General features: G+C 36.1%; 1 protein-coding gene across 4 annotated transcripts in view; it reads left to right on the plus strand.

The window, feature by feature from the left end:
- Positions 1-732: 732 nt before the first annotated feature.
- Positions 733-19,839, plus strand: part of CLOCK (clock circadian regulator) — a 46,738-nt gene continuing 27,631 nt past the window's right edge. For 3 of the 4 annotated variants that reach the window (XM_086747895.1, XM_086747898.1, XM_086747897.1), the window contains exons 1-6: positions 733-779; positions 10,152-10,259; positions 12,914-13,004; positions 14,654-14,713; positions 15,128-15,276; positions 19,579-19,670. In XM_086747895.1, the coding sequence (XP_086604021.1) occupies positions 12,958-13,004; positions 14,654-14,713; positions 15,128-15,276; positions 19,579-19,670 (348 nt within the window). In that variant the 5' untranslated portion in view covers positions 733-779; positions 10,152-10,259; positions 12,914-12,957. Of the gene's footprint in view, positions 780-4,386; positions 4,468-10,151; positions 10,260-12,913; positions 13,005-14,653; positions 14,714-15,127; positions 15,277-19,578; positions 19,671-19,839 lie in introns of all 4 variants that reach the window. The other variant, XM_086747896.1, reaches the window with a different exon arrangement.

Consider the following 19,839-nt stretch of genomic DNA (forward strand, 5'->3'; position numbering starts at 1 on the left):
TTTGAACAGTGTTTACTGAACATTCAGAAATTTTGTTGTGTTCAGTGCTGTAATATTTGAATACTTAAGTAAAAATGTTCTTCCTTTTTTATTTCAATATGTATAAGAATATAATACATATAACAGTAAAATTACATTAAATTTGGAGTTGACTTTATATGCTTTTTTCTATTGCTGCATTGCTGTTTCTGCTTAATTTGTGCAATACTATCGCTTTTGTTAAAATAATGCACCATCTTTCCTGCCTCAGTAAGTCCAATTATTGACTAAATGTTGGCTGATGTTCTGTTTCCTTTTGATTCTTTCTTGTAGCAGGGTCGCAAAAGGATACCTAACTTCTATCCCCAAAGTGGTTACAAAGTGTTTTGCAAAGAGCTTCCAGGGGCAGGAAAAATAGTCTTTCTGCCTTGGTTTTATCCATTCTTTAGCCGAGATAACAGTTAAGACCGTCACTCTCTGTACCAATTGCAAAACTTTTGAATTTTGTTGGGTTTTTTTTTCCATTTCCTGTTAGGGCACTTCTTGCCTATGTAATATGAAAGACTTGTCCTTTATCTCAGGTTTTGCAATCACTGTCATTCCAGTTGAGCTGAAAGTTCTGACAAAAGCTTAGTGTTTTGTTTATTGAAATTAAGGAGTAATGCAATGCGGGGGTTTGGAATTCTATAACTATAGTATTGAGTTTTTATATAGTGTATAAACTTGCTCTTTTTATAACAGATATTTGTGTTGGGGGAAAAACTGAAGGATCCACTGGCAGACACTAGAATTTTAGAAAAGTAAGTCTTTACTTTTGTTAAATCTTGTTAATCTTACAAACATAATAGTAAGCATGCTAATACAGAAGTGTATTGTGCCACATCTTTTTTGAATATGCTGAAGTTAGCATCCCCTAGTGTTTCACTTGTTTTGTTTTGTTCTGTTTTTCTACTACCTCATTCTTTTTCTTTTGTTATAACTCTGGCCTCCAGGATGATGTGCAGGACTTCTAGGGGAAGGGAGTGGGGGAAGGCAGGGAGATGGAACTACTTGTTTGGTAATTTTTGACTTGAACTGTACTTCAGTGCTGGAGCTTAACATGTTCCTACTCTCTCATTTTATGGAAATGTGAATGTGAATTTTCACTTCTTTCTTTGTGAAGATGCTTTCCAGTGTAGTGCACTGCCTACTCCATTCTTCAGGCAGTCAAACAGTCCACTCTTCACAAAAGCTTTGCAGAATAATTTAACTGTGCATGAGTCACCCGCACTGGGAAATCTAAGCATCAGAAGCACTTCCACAGCTGCACAAATCAAGGATTGTGCAATCAACTTGGAAGAAAGATGATGCCTACCACTAAATATTTTTAACGTGTTTTATTTACATGTTTGCATTTCTGCATGAGATGGATAATTAAGTTTCAGATCAAATATCAGCTTTCTGAAACACCTGTCATGTGTTCTTGGGTGTTGCTGTTAGCAACTCTCCTAATCTTTTTTTATATATGTCCATTTGGTACACTTGTACAATTCTAGGAGTTACAAATAGCTGCTGTTGGTATAAAACATTTTTTTCATGAAATTTTCTCAATTTCATATTATTCATTTAAGTGAATACCCTTGTATAAGTATCTGTACTGATGATCATCTTTAAACAGTCACAGTTCATGCTAATTAACATGTTATTTGATAGACAGGTTGATTACTTAGCACCACCTCAGGTATATATACTCCTGTGCCTTACATTTTGCTTGAGTTTCCCATTGACTCTAAGGCTGAGTTCTGGATTTGTTTTCATATGCAGAAGCTGATCCATGAGTCTGTATCAGTGTACATAAACAAACCTCATTCTGTCCAGAAATTTCATTTGTCACGGGTTGCCACATGAGATGCAGCAATGCATGGGAGAGTACAGATGTTTCATTTAAATATGAAGCAGACTTCTCAAGTAGTAGCTACAATGCTTGTTTCTTTGAGTACAAATGTTAGTCTCATTTTTCCAAATTTTGTTTTCTGGTTGTAATTTAGCACATGGTGTAGGTCAGCATGAAATGACATTGTTGCCGAAAGATGTCTAACCTGGTGATTCACTGCTTTGCCTTCCCCTGTGCCAACACAGCTTTTGAGCAGCCATATGGTGAAACAAATGTAGTTGATTTAGCTGAATGAAACAATATTTGGGTTTGGTTTTGGCTGGAGGAGTTTTAGGCTGCATTGACTGTGTGATCACAGATACTAATGCTAGGAGAAGAGAAGCAATTTAATATAGGTTTTTAAATGAGTACTCAAAGTAGTGAGCAAGGGCTAACATTATGAAAAGGTTCAACTTGACTGAGGAGTTTAGTAAACATGCTTACAAATCATATAAATAACTGGTAGAGTATGAAGTACCTAGTATCTGTAGCCATGTAGTTACCTGCATGGTCTATGTATATATTGGTCTTGCTGTCTTACGTATGGTAATTCTTCACCTGCGGACTGATTCAGAGGAAGTACGTAGTCACTTTCTACCACATCCTAGGTGAGTACCTTGTCCATGAGTTAGGAATAAGTCTTTGTCTCCTGTTTAAAAAAAATAAAAAACACTTGAGTTCATTTTGTTGAGTTGTCTGAGATGGCATGCTGCTTTCCTTCTGCCCCATCCACCACTTTTTAATGTGTGCATAACTTAGAAGTGGGATGTTTCTGGATGTCTAGATGTGCTAGATAATGGTATCTTGAAAGAATAACTTGTGGATATGAAATAATTGGTTGTCCCTTAAAAGGTAAGGTGGGTCAAGCAAAACTGATTTAAGACTCATAGCTATATCCTTAAAATTTCTCCAAAATAGACTGTGAAGTCTTTGGGTGCACTTGCATAACTTAACTTCTTACAGACCCTCTTGGCCATCTGTTGACTTATTGGATTTCTGAAGATTTTTAGAATGCATTAGTGAGATATGTAAAAAGTTTAAGTGTTCATTTGGATATAAAAGCTAGTAAATCTTCACTGGGTAGATTTTTCTGGTCTAGGATAGAATTTTGGAAAGATTTGTGTGAATTTGAAAAACTGCTTTTCAGCTACCTTTCCCACCTCGCAACACACACATGTATACAAAAGTCTGGCAGATAAGGTGCTCACATAACATGTAGGTTTATGTGTTTCTGCAAGATTAATTGTAGTGGATAGCTGAGTGTTTGTTTTTGTCACAGTAATAATAATTGTAAAGTCTCATTTTCTAAATTTAAACACGAGTTTGTATCAACACTGAGCAGAAATTTTGTATGGAATGGAAGAAGAATTTACTTTACAATTATGTTTGTTGAATTTGGTAATTCATTTTCTCCAGGATATTTTTCAAAAATTAGTTTACTTTCTATATTTAGATATTCTTATTTCTTGCTATTAGGGTAGAGGAAAAACAGTGTTTAACTTTTTGATTTGTCTGATTTCACAGTGAATTTTCATTTATATTTTTCAACATAGAAATTAAGTGTTTAATTTTTCCTCTTTGGTTAGATTTATTAGTATTCTTGGTATTATTCTCTGAGGAAAATGTGACACACTATTTTAGACAAACTGTTTAAACTAATATCTGTATTTAATAAAAAAAACATTTAAAATTCCTAATTCTTTGTTTCATAAATATGCACATTTGTAATTAGATGAATCATTTCAAAGTGTTGTTAACTCCAGAATAGATATCTTGGTACTATATTTAAATTTTTTTTCCTTAAATTTCTATTGATACTGAGAAATCATCAAGTGAAGCTTTTTTTATTATTATTTTTATTTTTTTCTGGTAACGGTATTCTGTAGAAAATCATTATTTTGTATGTAGCAGATAACTTTCTGGGATAACTAATGATATTGAATGGGAATATAAACTTTTGAGTGTGTGTGTGGTATTTGGTATTTTTTTCCCCTTTTGAAATTCTGAAAAAATCCTGTCAATTGCCTGCCTTATCTGTTCCATATAAGAGACTGGAAGAAGGAAGGTGGGATCATATTTGTTTATTGTAAAATATACCAAATTTAGATGCCTCTTGTAGGAGCAAATAGCAGAATTTCCAGATTTTACTCAACCTACATCACTTTTTCCACAGCACAGTGAACATGAATTTAGAATTTGTTGTTGAGCTCACTGATTTCAGGTTGTTTCTGCTCAGAATCCCATTGAAGGCAATAGAGATTTACAGAGATGTGAAGATTTCTCAGTTTTCAATTATAACACTAATGTGTTAGCTTCTCTTGATTAAAACTGATGTTGGGAAGTACTGGGTTGTTTGTTTTTTTTTTTTTTTTTTTTTTGCTAAGCACTATTGAAGGAGGCAGTAGGTGTATTTTTTTACTCAGGCTTGATTATGAGCTAAATTGTGTTTTAGATGTGCAAACACAATGCATGCTCCTAACTGTTCCCTGTTACAGATCTGGCAGTGGCAGATGTGAAGAGGTTCCTGCTCCTCTATATAGAGGGGTACTTTTCCTCAACTGTGACAATTTTCAAAGGTACATAAAGCTACCCTTTTTAATAAGAACAAGATAATAAAGATTGTGTTTAAAACTCTGTGGTATGTGAGTTCTTTTAGATATATCATTTCACAAATCTACTTCAGTTTGTGGCCAGAGCTGTATTCCTCTAGTAAAAGAGGTGTATTCCTCTGGTAGAAGCCATGGAAAGATGGCAAGAAGCAGGGTGGAGCCTTCTAAATAAAAGCAAGTGCAAGTGGAATCGGAACATGTAGCCACAGTCTTTCTCTTGTACAGACCAGTTGCACAGGATTTACAAGCATTATTTCTGCCACATTTATGGCTTTGTTATTGAAGGAAGGGGATCTCCTCTAAGGAACTGTGAAGAGAAAAGACTGAGAAAATATTTTAAATGAGAATATGAAAGAACAGCGATTGTTTCTGATGGCCAGATCATTAAACACTGCCTTTCAAATTTATCTTATAAACTTAGTTAGGTTTGTACTCTTTCTTTATTATCCTTTACAGTTTTCTGAAACATGGAGAGTGTTCACTGACAAACTCTGAAAATCAGTATTATAATTACTTTATTTTGATAATCTTTGTTAATAATTTGAAGGGAGTGCATAAGCAACACCTCCAAATGTATCTCTGAATGTGGTTAGTTTGGTTAATTTGAATCCTAGAAGGCACAGATAATACAAGCAGCCTGGAAAGGGATGGAGGGGGAGAAAAGCTTGGTAAGTGCTTCAGCACCCCAGTGCCAAGGACCAGTTTTACTGGAAGCCTGGCAAGCTACTGAGCACTTACTTCCCTGGTCACTCCCAGGGAGCTGGAGGGGCAGGCTGCTCCCAGAGGAGGGCAGCCAAACTCTGGCAAGAGCCCAGATCACCAACAAGTTCCTGTCGAGGAGGCAGGTCTGCACGTGAGTTGAAAAGTCAAATCAACGAGTCAGAGGCCAGATCAATGAGATATATGGCCAGGCATGGGCCAGGTTCCAGCGTAGCCCAGGTGAAGAGTCAGAGGCTTCTTACAGCTTTTTTGCATGTATTTTCACTGTAGTCTGAACTAAGATTAGTGCTGCACCCTATCAGGAAGGAAGCGAGCTGTGGGGACAACTCCATGGTGAGGAAGGAGATGCAGACTCTGGAGAAGAGTGGAAGGGTGGTAGCAGAACAACTGGTCAAGCAGAGATCAGCCCAAATGAATGGGAACAGAGGAGTGGTGGGCAGGGGTGTTTCCTCTAACCGTGAGCTAGAGAGATGGCAATTGCAAACTGCATTCAGTCCTGACTTACAGAGCAAAGTTCTCTCCTCACAGCAGGACAGCCTAATACATGAAGAACACAGGAGAGAATTACTTTTCCCTCTAATCCTCATCATCCATGTTTGTATGAGGATATTGTTTACAGTGACTTTTAACCAGAATTGTCAGAGCAGCTTGCTCAGGCCCATTACCATTGCAGGGGGTAGACAAAGACACATCTGTGTGACAAACCCAAAGAATGTAACCTCTCTTCACCTCTGTGGTTGTTATGTTGTCTCCCACTCATGGTGATCTGTAGGATCTTCCAACTGCTGCTGTTTGTTTGGACTATGTACAAATAGGTCTGTGGGCAAATAGTATGCACTCTTTCAAGTGCCATTATAACTCGAGTAAATCTGTGGTGTCACTGGCCACTACCACAACAGGCTTGCTACCAGACAGTTCATCTCTACTATAGACTGCTTGGACTTATCCTCTTGCCCGAAAGTCCTTCAGAAACAGACTTGAGATTGGGTGAGTTATTCTGATAACAACTCACACCACAAATCGTCTGTCCTACTGCCCTTTCTTCGCTATATTGCACACAGATGTGTCCTTGTCTACTCCCTGCAAAGGTAATGGACCTAAGCAATTTGCTCTGTCAGAGCAGGTCACTTGTGTCCACTCAGAATTTTTCTGATTTAAAAGCCCATCTGGGATCAAAGTGTATGGACGTCTGCACCAGAAGCAGCCATCTCATACTCTGTTTTCCTGTGAACCAGGTGAACGTGATGTATCAACTGGGATGTGTCTGCTCTTCTGCACGAGTACAGAGCAAGATCGCAGTTGGTTTGTTGACATGGTAGAGAAAAGGTTGCAATATATGACTATTCCCAGCTGCTAGAATAACCTTTTCAGCTGCAAAGTTTGGACAGCATTTCTTGAAATTCCTTTCAGCCCAATCTTCTGATATTTTTGTTTGTTTTGCCTTTTTTTTTTTTAAATTTTGAGGTAGAAAATTAGAGACATATATCAGTCTTAAAAATATAGTTAATAGGTAGCCCTTGATTAGTGAGAAGGGATCAATCAGTTATTACCCTAATTTGCTTTCTGTTGGTGTGTATGCCATTGCAAGCAAATGAGCAAGAATCTTGAAAGCTGCAAGCTTGTTCTATTAGGCCAAACTGTATCTGATTAGAGAGCAGATTATGGTTTATCTGTCTAAACATCTCTTGCTCTCTGCAAAAGCTATGGTTACTAGAGAGGAACTAAACTAAAATAAATTCTTCCCCTTCTCCTCCCCTCTACCCCACCTCCAAAACCAAAAAAGCTGAAGAGAAAAATGGGTGGGCGGGCTGGGGGTAGATCTGTGAAGTAAAGAACAAAATGGCAAACTTGAGTGATAGTGATATGCTATTCTGGGCATGAGATAATGGATGGATCTGCGTTTGCCCATTATGGTGCGGTGTCCCAGTAGGGTTTAAAACCTGATAAGTTAATAATCCAAACTATCAAAAGCAAATGTTTCTTTGCTCCTTGAAAGGAATATCAAGAAGGTTTATAATTATCCTCAGAATCCGTATAATGAATAGGACTTCTGGTGCTATGCTTACATTGGGAGTCAGGTTCTGGCTCAGGTGTTTGCTCACAGTGTGATTTTTCTACTCCTTGGTTTGCTTACTCTGGTACGTAACTGGTGTCGGAGCTCTGCTGGGCTACCAGGTGCTGTGGAAGTGTGGACTAGTGTGTTGTGATTTTGGTTCTTTAAACAAGATCTTCTCCAAAGCTAATCTTCAATGATTATAATAACTGGTTTGTTTCCCTAGCAAAATAGGATTATGGCACAGCGTTCAGGTTGTATGAAATAAGTTAATCTGTTTCTGTTTGAAGAAACTGTAGTGTGGAAAATTGTATTGTTTCCTGTATTTTCCTGTGATCTTTCCTTGTCTTATCATATATGTCACCTCACATTAATTCTGTCTGAGGGCTGTAATTTGTAACGTGATAAAAATATTACTTATAAAATTAATACATTTATATAAAAATCTTTTTACAACGTAAGAGCTATACTGATTCTTCCTCAAAAGCGTTTAACAATGTTACTGTTAAGGTGAAGTGCTGTAGATGTAAGGGTTTCAGTCACTGACTATATACAAAAATTAAGTACAGGCAATGCATTGACTATTGTCCCATCCATTTTTCAGTCCAGTCCTGACAGAACATCTGTCATGAGCAAGACTGTAGTGTAATTTCACAGTTTGTACAATCTTTGAATTTGTTTCTAAGATTTAATATCGCCATACCAGAATTGATGATAAAATTAGACTGAAGTTACTGAAATTCTTTCAGTCTGAAACATGGAATGCTTGATCAGATGGTGTGAACTTTTCTCTGTTACCTTAGATTGGATTGTGGCTTTTTACCCTATGACTTATTCAGAACCTTGTTTCTTTGGCTAAGCAATAACTTGGCAATAACCCAGTAACTTATTGTCTCTCAGTGAGTGGTAAGTCAGCATAGTGCAGAAGTTGCAGTGTTGCTAGTTTTTGTGATTTTACTACAGATTGAGCAATGTTGTGTATTAACAGTTTGTATATCTGTGGCAGCAGCTAAGGTTTTTGATTGTGGACCTCAACTTTCTTAAAGATAGTAAGTTTCAAGCCTTCTTGTTTGCAGAAAAGTTTGAAAACATGCACTGAATGTGTACAAAAGACGTAGTATCTAGAGACAAATACACATAATTCATTATATTTAAAAAAGCTAATGAATTATGGAGACAGCCCCATGACCTTTGAATGCTTGTGGCTGACAATGCTGGCTTGTAGGCGTCTTGGCCTTTCTGCTGGCTTTCACATGCATGCCATTTCTATGGAGTTAGAGATCTGTGTGGTTTTGGTTACAAAAGCATTTGCAGTGTGATTAGCTTTCCTTTTGGTCTGGTTTAAGCTTGTTTATGTTCATGTATGACATAAACATATTCATTTCCTCCTCATTTTTAAATCCTTTTTTGAAATATCCTCAAAAACTTATTTCTTTTGAAATTCTGTTTTAGGCATTATTGGATATGGTTATGTGCTTAAGTTCTGTGGGTTTGTCTTAAGTGTTTAATTGTGATTTTCAGAAAAATACACCTCTACATACTACAGAGATGAGTTCTAAAATTTTCTTCATTAGAACTCTGTTGGGAGCTGGGTGAGAGTTGGCAGAGTTGTTCTACTCCAGGCAGTTTAAAAACAGAGGTTTCATGTTGCAGTCTCTGTAACGTAGACTTCCATGGGACTCTCTGTCACTATTAATGTTTGCACTTGTCAAACGGAACAAAACAGAATAGGAGAGGAGGCTGTAAGCACCTAAAAAAGTAGGTCAATGGGCCAGCAGGTTATTTGGCCAGGAAAGAACTATTGGCTTCATTGAATCATACTGTAATTGTTTTTCTCCTGTTGGGAGATTGTTCTGCTGTGCTTTTAACTTCCTATGTTGATATTTGCATCTGTATTTTAACCACTTAAGAGCCTCTGTTAGGTCCAGGGGAAGGAGAAACTAAACTTTTCTAGTCAAATAAGAGATAATTCTGATGCTTTCCATAAGATCAAGTAATGAGTTTAAGAGTAGCATAAGCTTAGTTTTTAGATCCCGGTCTCCTTTTTAGAATTTAATGTGCTTAAAAGACAATTTTTTGGAAGTGGTACAAGTACATTGTATAGTGGATGCATTTTATTTTAAGACAGTAAGCAAGGCTGAGAGAAATGGGATAAAGACAGGGGGAAAAACTGATTTTATGTAACTTAAAAATGTAGAAAATAGCATGGTTCAAGGGAAGAAACTGTATAAATGAAAAGTAATGCTATAAAGAGACTGAAAGTTGGTGATCACTTATACTGGTGCTCAGTTTTTTAGTGGAAAAAGTACATTTGTGTGATAGGTTTGCAGTACATTCTTGAAAGTGTTTTTGAAGTGGGTTTTGAAAGAAGAGGTTAATGGCTATGTCTGAGGGAGTAACAATAATTCATATGAGCAACTTTGCTAGTTGCCAGCAGCAGCATTCTACGTATTCTGAAGTCTTGAGAGTGGCAATTTTGGAGCCTGGGAGAGGAACGTAACTGAGAAAGCCAGTGGAGGCCCAAGTAAGAGTTTCAGCATAAAAGGTGTTGAAATAATGGTATAAAGGTATACTTTGAAGGTAATGAATGAAGATGGTGTGGGAGATACTGAATTTGAAAGTAAAAATTATATCAAGATTAAAGATTGGCATAAAATGATAGCTTAAAGCAGAGATTAAATTGTTTTAGAATGTCCGTTTTATCAAAAAGAGTTTTAAAGCAAGGTGGATTCAGATAGTTAAATACTTGGGATATTTTTAGTAAGCAGAATGTTGCATTTATAAATTATTCTTATTAGAATGATTACTTCTCTTTCATTAAGAAATGATCATTTTAGAACTCCTTGATTAAAAATTCTCCTTTTAAATTTTTTTTCAGTTCAGAATTTAATGCTCTTCTGCAGAAGAGGATACATCTGACTCCACATCGTTCTTCAAAGGAACCATCACTAAACCTCACACTTTAACAAGTCCCAAAGCATAAAAGGTAAAATTGTATTCTTCTAATTAGTAGGGTTCCTATGGCTTTCAGTCATCAACACTGAAGGGCTGAGTAGTACTGATAAGTAGTGTCTGTTATTCTCCAGAACATGACTGAATTTGATTCTTAGAAATAGACATAGTCCTTGATTTCTGTAGTGTTTGCTTTAAAACTGAGTGGTTTAATTGGAATCATCTCTGCAATCTTACCCATTGGCATGTATAAGCACTGAGAATGCTTAGTGTATTGCAAATTTGCATGCAAAGACAGAAAGGTCACACCTTGAAGAGAGAGAGAGAAAACAAATGTACTACAGGTGCATTTCCTGTAGTCTTTAAGTTCTTTTAACTATTTGTCATGGATATCAAATCTAAGTTGTTACGATGCGAGTTACAGAACACTGGAACAGGTTGCCCAGAAAGGTGGTGGAGGCCCCATCCCTGGAAACGTTCAAGGCCAGGCTGGATGAGGCTCTGAGCAACCTGATCTAGTCAGGGATGTCCCTGCTCCTTGCAGGGGGGTTGGACTGGATGGGCTTTGAAGGTCCCTTCCAACCCTAACCATTCTATGATTCTATGATTCTGACACAGGACCTCTATACTGTAAGAAGTGTATGATTTCACTGAATTCTAGAAATTGAGGGCTTCGTTAAAGTGAAAATACTGACTCTTAAATTCTGATTCTGGATACTGAAGATGTCAATTGTGTCACAAGTCAAAGTTTTTTGCGTTTAGCTGTATATGTATTTTCCAGATTAATGGAACAATATATAATTTGTCCTACAGAATTTTATATTATTCTTGATTCCTATAATGTTAAGTAACAAATTAATTTAAAAATTAACACAGAGCTAAAAGTGTAATTAGTCCATACCTATGTTTGCATACTATGCAAACTAAATAAAAACAAGTTTCTGATTGGTGTCTTGATTTTAAACCTAATTCCATGCTAGTGATGGTAAGTTGCTTTTACTGCTGAGCAACCTGTCTGTTATTGCTTGCTTTTGACAAAAATCTGAACAAACATTTCTTCTTAATTTACTTTCCTCCTGTCATTTCTGTCTGGTTTTCAAATGGTGCAACTCTGTTATTTTAGAAAACTTGGCTAAAAAATTGGGGAAATTTAGTTTGTTGGTATGGCCAGTGCAATTGTTATTTTGGAGAATTAGAGTGAAGGGATGGTTTGCTTCCCGTGTCTCTTCAGGACACTAGATTTTAGAGAAAAAAGGCAAGACTAAGTTGGGCCTTATTAATTGAAGAAGCAGGTAAGAATGCTCATGGGGAGCTTGGGCAAAGCTGCATGCACACCTTGTGACGCACCTTGAAAAGGACTATGCTGCAGCACAGCTGTCGCAGCTGCTTTCTTGCTGCACTGAAACTTTGTGGGAAAAATCATACTCTTGTGAAGCAAACCTCTATGTGGCTTTTGTGGATCCTGAGACAATTTGGTGGAAACATAAGCTTTCTTCCTCAGTTTCCTTTTCTGTTTAACAACTGGGATACAATTTTCCTGGAACATTTTGCAGACTCTCTGGATCATGGAGTTACAATTGCCATATTTGTTATGGTGTTAACACTGCAAGTTCCACTGGATTTGACACTTTCAGTAACAACAAAAACCATTCCTTCTCAGAAACTGTGAGTCACTAAAGTGACTAAACCCAGCTCTTTTGAAATAAATGCAATGCCTTTTTACTCTTAAGTTTGTAACAGTAAAAATTCCTGAACGTCTGCAAGTTCAGCTCATATCAAACTCCTTGCTGCGTGCAGTCGTTTCTTAATCACTGACTCTGTTACAGTCCTGCTGCTCCCCTAGAGCAGCCTCTGACATCTGACTTTTCTGTGTCAAGGAGAAAGGTTTAATTGCATTGTTTTATATGTTCATAAACATTTCAGCCTTTCCATGCAGTCATGTAATTTTGGGGTGCCCAGAAGTAAGTACTTGTTGAATTAAATACTATATTAATTTTATATTCCTTCTCCCACTATTAATATTTCATTCACATTCTTTATTCAAAATTGTATGTACACCTGAAAAAACCCAAAAACTTCCTAATGAACCTTCCTATTGAATAAGTGGCTGCCTTAAGAAATGGCTATCTTAACCGTGAACTTTCTCACAGTATGGAGATCACATTCAAATAGGTATCTTATTGGTATAATTTCACAAGTCTATTGTAACAATGTGCTCAAGAAAAAAAAAAAGTAAGAAATAATAATAACTGTAAAACAATATATCCCAAATGCTTTCTGTTTGGACAGTTTCTAAATGAATGTATTACTACTGATGAGTGTATTTTACGTCCGTTCAACCTTCAAAATTATGAGTATTTTAGATAAAAATTCAGATAAAAATGAAAAGCTGTATCTGAATTCAGAGTCAGAAAAAGATTTATATTGGTTTAGTCCGGACTTCTTTATTGTGATATTTAATAAAACAATATTCTCTTGAAAACTCAGTCATGTCAAATGAGATATTAAAGTCCATGTTATGATGGTAATGGTGACTGTATTAGAGAAGATAGGAAGGCAGAACAGAAGATTGGAAGAGAGGGGAAGATTAAGAGCGGGTTACAGAGTGAATGAAAACTTCAGTGTGCTCTAATGAAGAACATGTTTGTTCCTCCAGGGTCAATTTTTTTTTTTCTTCTTCTTTTATAGGCAAACGTACAAATGTCTACCACAAGACTAAAGTGTGATATGTTATGTTTTTTACCATAAGCACCCATAAAATGAGCTCCATTGCAGACAGGTATGTTAATAGACACTAAGAGTTCCGGGGGAATTACTGTTCAATGCTTTCTTTAATGATATTTTCTAGTGGCTAATATATAGAGAATATTAATTTTTGCAAAAAATAAGAGGAGTGAGGTTTTGACTTTTTTTGGCAGTTATTTTGGGTAGTTGTTAGATGTGTTGTTTTGTGGTAACTGGAAATGGTGATTTTTATTGTGTGAGACGAGTCTTAAAATGTATTACTTGTTTTGAGCAACAGAACAGCATCTGTGCAATTTGAGTTGATTTTTAATGTTTACTTGAATTTTTGTTTTTAGTACTTCAATATTTGATTAAGGAAAACAAACACGTTTAAACAGTTAGTCATGCTGCAGATGACAGTAAAGTGACCTGCTAACCTATTTCAAGGGAACAGTAATAGCTGAGACATGGTTTCTACTTGTTTCCTTGAGCTGGACTTTCTTAGCAGCTTAGGTGAACATCTGTCCTTAATATTCTGCATATTACCATTCAGGAAATGAAACTTGCATCAAATATACAAACAGTTAAACCCATTTTAAGTACTTAACAATAAAAGCAAGGGCTAAAACTTTTAAAGTCCTCGTCTGCGTTCTCGGTTCTTTTAGTGGAGTTTTGTCGCATTTCACTCTAACTTTTGAATATGCAAATACTTTGAATATACAAATTCCTTTTAAAAGCTTTATGCTTATGTAGTAGTGTACAAAATAATTACTTCCTAACATCACTGCTTGTCGTACTGTACGATTGCTTGATGATGGATACTTGCGTTAAGAGAAGGAAAAGTTAGGATGAAAAAAACTAAGAGTGGACACACAGAAGTCAGTGTGGACAGCACTAAATAGACTGACAGTAGACAGAATTTAGAGAAATAAAATGTGAAAATCCATTAAGCAGCAGTTTTGGAAAACAGAACAGTTTTGACTTCACTTTTAAAACAAAAAGAAATGAAATAAAGGTGGTGTATGAAGTATACTAAGGCATCTTCAAAGGAAAACATGTTCTCATTTTAACAGCTCTAGCAGTGTATGGACAGCTGTCACTTGAGGAAAATTTATATGATAGTTGGTTAGGAAGCAAATATAATGAATAATTACTGTTACTGTTTAACATTTATATGAATTGTAAATTTATAAAATTACATACATGGATGAAGTATTGCATATCCCTCAGCCCTCTTCCATTAATGATACTTCAGTATTTAAGAAAAATGTGCTTTTTTACTACAACTAATTCCAGTAGTTGTAATAGTAGTTGCCAGTAAGTAAAAAGAAGTTATATTTGTCCTCTCTTACATTTTCAAAAGGGTAAGGTAATGCAAATAATCAAGAACAAATAAGATTAAGCAGTGTTCAATTAAGTGTTTGCATAGGGCTGTAAGTTCTTATTAGAAATAGTCTGAAAATCCTTTGAGTTGTGTCAGAAATGTAAGATTTTTTTTCTTTCTGTTTAGTAAATGTCCTGTAAGAGGAACTTAGAGCAGACTTGGCTTCAGGTAATTGGTGATGGTCTTTGCAAGACGTCACAGTAAAACAGTGCTTCCGTTTCCTGATGTGACAGAGATGATGAATTATTTTTTTTTTTTCCTTTGCTGTGATCAGACTCCACAAGAGAGAAATTTTACATTCTAACATTTGTTTCTTTCAGAAATGATGGAAGCATTTTTGATGGGCTGGTGGAAGAAGATGACAAAGATAAAGCAAAAAGGTAAGTTTTTAATTTATTTAGAGCTGAGAAATATCCTATACTTGTAACTCTTGGGCTTACCAGGGAGATTTCTAAACAATGAAAATGTGATTCTTTTATAAATAACCATATTATTCAACAGCATTTATTTTACTGTCGTTATTCAGGTATGTTGTGTATTTATAACTGTCATTCAACTATTTGTATTTTTGTCAAAGGATGCTTTATTCCAAAGGGTTAACTGCAACCCTCCATGAGGAGGAAGGAGTCTTTCTTCAAAAATAGTGTCTGAGATTTGTGGTAGGTGTTTTTGTGATAGTTCTCACAGCAGAGATTGTTAAGGAGCTGTTTGCATCAGGAACCTTGCAGTTGTATGCAGCTTATTATGAGAAGATGTCATAGTTGTTATAAAACATTTTCTGTTTTGTTTTTCAGAGTGTCTAGAAACAAGTCTGAAAAGAAACGTCGAGATCAGTTTAATGTACTTATCAAAGAGCTGGGTTCCATGCTTCCAGGTAATGCTCGAAAGATGGATAAATCCACTGTACTGCAGAAGAGCATTGACTTTTTACGGAAGCACAAAGGTAATACTTTGTAATAATAATTTTTAAAATTGTTATTTATTAATTATTTTAACACTTATTTTAACAATTTTGCACCTCCTTTAGGGAAATTGTCGAAAAATGTAAAGAGTTCCCAAAGAAAGATATTCTTAAGATCCTAATTTAGGTAGCAGAGATATAACTATGGCTTTGCTAATATTTTGCAAAAGCCAGTACTAATATTTTTTTGTTCCATAATTTTTAAAGAAGTCTGTCTCATAAAGAGAAGCGTTTATTTTTGAAATAACCTTCAAGTTTTTTTGTTGTGGACAGATGGAGACCTTTAGAATATAGTTACTTCGTAAGATACAAGTTGTCAAAAGTCTTATTTCACAGAAAACTCTACTGATCCATTTCAGTGGAAGTACTTGCTGGAAGTACTTATTTTAATATTTAGATAAGACGGATTTGAACAGTCTTTTTCAGTTAGTTTGCTTTAAAAGTTGGTTTGTCTATCCAGGCTCCATGTAAAGCAAGATAAATCACTGAAAAAGCTAGTCCGAGGGAACTTAGTGCTCCCTCTCTTCATGTCAGGTATCTACACAACTGGCTGCTTTGACAGAGATGATAAGGCAATAGGAGGGCATTGTGGTCTCCAGCAACCATTATTGCGTAGGCTGTTTGATGAGAGAGGGTGGCGTGCAGACCAGGAGCATGGGCATTTTCTTTTTTTCCTTTTAGCTGGAAAAAAAACCCTAGAAAATCTATAAGTACTTTTAGCTGAACTTTCTAATTTTCAAGACCTAGCCACTGATGCATAAGCCAATGAGTGTGTGTGTTGTTTTGTAAACAGTCATGTGAAATATCAAAATGAGGATTGTCTTTGAACATCCTTGCTGTGTTTTGTTTCTCTGGTTGTTTGCATCAGCTGATGGTGGGATATACCCAGATATGTTGTACCGAAGTTCATTACAGATTGTTATTTCTGTCACAAAAAAAAATTGTTCAATCAAGTGTACACTTATTTATGGCTGTTAGATATTTCTGTATAGAAAAAATCCCTGTTCCTGCTCCTACACTTGTTCTTAATATGGCACCTTGTGGTTCACACTGCCAAAAACAAGATTAAAAAATCAAGAAAAATAACTCTTTCACTAGTTAACCTGTTTCCCTGAAGAACTGTGACCATGCATACTAACTAGAAAGCAGTAGGGACAAAAGAAGCAGGTATTAGGTTCTAGAATAAAATAAGTAAAGCTATTAAGTGGATGGATAGGTATGTATTTATCAACAGTGTGTGTGTCAATTTAAGGTATGTTAAGGTGTGATAAGTATTTTTCCATGCCCTAGAACTTCTCTTCCATTAGTGTCATGGTTCAGGTAGCACCAGATGTGTACTAAATAGTGCTGTTAAGAGGTCAACATACCAATTAAAATGGAAAGAGGGGAAATAACTTGTGCAGGAGTTCATAGGTTTGGGGTTTTTTTTTACAATTAAATATTTATTATGTTGTTTTCGTTCTCTGAGACACATTTGTCTAATAACAAAAAGAAAAGCAGTATGAAGGTGCCTTTTCTGTAAAAGTCAGTTCTGTGGGTTCTAAGGCCTTTGTGAAAATTGATTCTGTTTCAAAACCACTCTACTTTGTGTTGATGATTCCTGTCATAAAATACAGAGTGTAGAATGAACATGTGTCAGCTACCCGGCAGCTCCAGTCATACTTTTTTCTTCAAAGTGCTTTCTGAGTTTATTTTTTTTTAAATTATTTTAATTTTTTTTAGGATAAAGGGGAAAAAAAAGCATGTCTGGAGATCGACGTCTTTTAGGCATCTTTTGTCCTTCACCTGATGGGACAGAGTGCAACTTCATGTGACTGCAGATATCATATTAAGCTCTCTGATGCTCTGGCTGCCAGTGCTCGCTAGTATTGCTCTTCACTGGTTTACATTAAAATGTTTTGGACAAAATGTTGGCCGAGGCCAGAAGCATGCTTTGCCTCCTGAGGTGCTTGGATCTGTTTATTACAATAAAGCAGAGTGACCCTAGCAATAAATGAATTGTTCAGCAACGATTTGGTGCTTTATTGTTGAAAATCCTGCTGTGTTCAGCCACCAGGTTTTCATTAACTGCGTTGCTTCTGGTTCTTACTGGATCATTTCCACATTGGCCAGGCTTGGTACTCTGGCAGCAGCTCCAGATGAACTATCTGAGCTGGTTATTGGCCGGTGTGTATTTTGTTTCTCCTTGGGAAAAAACACCAGGGTAAGCACACTGAAATTATATTACTGAGAGCTTCTCGCTTGCTAATACTGCCAGTCATTTTCCTTTGAATTTGTAAACAAGAAATTTTTGAAAATTATGGAATATTGAAGAATGTAGCTATTTATAATTACAGCTAGTAGACTGATATTCATACAGCCCACAGATAAATGCCACAGATCTTGGCCCAACTGGCAATTTCTTTTGAGGATGCTCGGTGCTGATGCAGAGTTGCTTCCTATTCACGATATGAAGACTGGATGAGTTTAACATGCAGGCTTGGTTATGCTTCTTTGTCTGGTATCTAGCTCAGGAACATGACCTCAGTGTCATTTATCTTTGAATTCAGCCTTCTGCTGTAATTTTAAGCATTTCTCTGAAGTTACCAAGTGAAACAAGTTTTTTCCATGTTACTTTGTCTCTGCTTTACAATATCATACTTGTTCTAATTAGGGGAAATTTAAAAGAACACCCATATTTATGGTAAGATAATTCAGAATGGTTCATTAAAGGCATAAAGTTCAGCTTTTCTTTAGTGTAAATCCTTTCTACTGTGGTACAGTAGAAGTCAGACTGACCTTTTTTTTTTTTTTTTTTTTTTTTTTTTTTTAATTCTGAGGTAGGAAGGTTATGTGGACCAGAATGAGACAATGAATCAGACTTTTACAGTTATAAAATGGAGAACATATGTGTCGTGTGGACTGGCTGCATTAAGTTCCTTGAATTTTGCCTCTACTTTGGTAGCAGAGCTTTTCATTTTCTGTGTCCTTTGACTTCCCTCTCAGTGCTCAGTATCTTTGTTCTGACTGAAAAGTTAGGCTTGGGGTTATACTTAAGTTATCCTTATTCTCCAGCCCACTGCTCCTGCTTTGTGATACCATTTCAAAATAGGGAGCAGAAACCCGATCAGTTTGTCTTTTGTGAGATCTGATGATTGGAAATTCTGGTCTGTCTCATTTGTTGGTATATTTTTCCCCTCTCCTTGCAGCTCTTCACTTCTTGCCAGTTTCTTGCGTGACATTGCTGTTGTTTACTGTTCTTTTAGTTAAGTCTAAAGCTCTTTCGTAAAGTTTTCCCCCTTCAGTCTGGGAAACAAAGTTCAGAACTGTTCCAGCCCTTTGCATATTTAACTCGGTTCCAGGTTTTCTGTTCACTTTGAGCCATCTGAACTAACAAACTAGCTTACAGCCTTTGTACAGACTTGTCCTTTAGAAATCAAAAAAACTTTAAAGATGTAGTTTGGTTCTTTCAGTTCATCTCAATGCTTGATTCATGATCACTTTTTCAAGGTTGCTCTTACAACTAGTACTTCTGTAATGCCCTTCTTACTCATCAAAACTGAAATACTACATGGTCTTGCTTCTTGTTTCAGTTATCAGTTGACAAGGAAGCGTCAGCTTTTGGAACCAGCGGTCTGGTTTTGCTTAGCAGCCATTGGTTCTTTCACCTATGTATGGGAAGTTAACCTATGTATTTCTCTTAAGTCCTACAGGAATCTCAGTTCAAAATTCATCTGTGTGTGTGAATCAGACAGTAATTATGCAGTGGAGTCTGTCATACAGCTCTGAACAGTCTTTATTGCAAACTTACTCTTTTTTTTAATGTAACCTTTAATTTAGAGTGGGAAGAAGAGGGAGCACAGTGACAGTTTTTAGTGCAAAGGTTAGAATTACCAAGATTGGCCAAGATTTTTGAGGATTAGGCTTTTTAATGACCTAAACTGATCAGGAATTTTGGCTTTCTAAATCTTTGAAAACACTCTCAATAAAACATTTCATTATAGTCTCAGAGGAAAGAGTGTTTTTCCATTGCTAAAATCCATTACTTGCTGTCATTAACTTCAGCATTACCTCGAGGTCTGGCAGTACTGCAGTTGTAGAAGGAAAGAGAAGGCAAATCCCATTATCACATATGGGAGAAGGCATTTATTTTCTTTTTAAGGAACAGCATCTATATGTAATGAATGAACAACTGAGGAGACTGGAGAATGGTCTGCTGTTTCCTACTGTGTATATGTAACTTAGTGGGGAAATAATGGCTTTTGTAAGCGTGAATCCTTATATTGTATATATGTTTAATTGTAGAAATTACTGCACAATCAGATGCCAGTGAGATTCGACAGGACTGGAAACCAACATTCCTTAGTAATGAAGAGTTCACGCAGTTAATGTTAGAGGTATATTATTTCTGGTTTTTGAGAGTAAAATATTTCCTTATGGGGAGTCATGCCATGAATAAAATTTTTCAGTTTGATAACTTAACTTTTTATTTTTTTTTTTTTAATAGTAGCTATGTTTTCATAAAGATAAAGAGTCAAAATTCATATCTATTCAGTGTAATGCAAA

The sequence above is a fragment of the Chlamydotis macqueenii genome, chromosome 4 (genome assembly GCF_036417535.1).
Source record: "Chlamydotis macqueenii isolate bChlMac1 chromosome 4, bChlMac1.mat, whole genome shotgun sequence".
Taxonomy (NCBI): Eukaryota; Metazoa; Chordata; class Aves; order Otidiformes; family Otididae; genus Chlamydotis; species Chlamydotis macqueenii.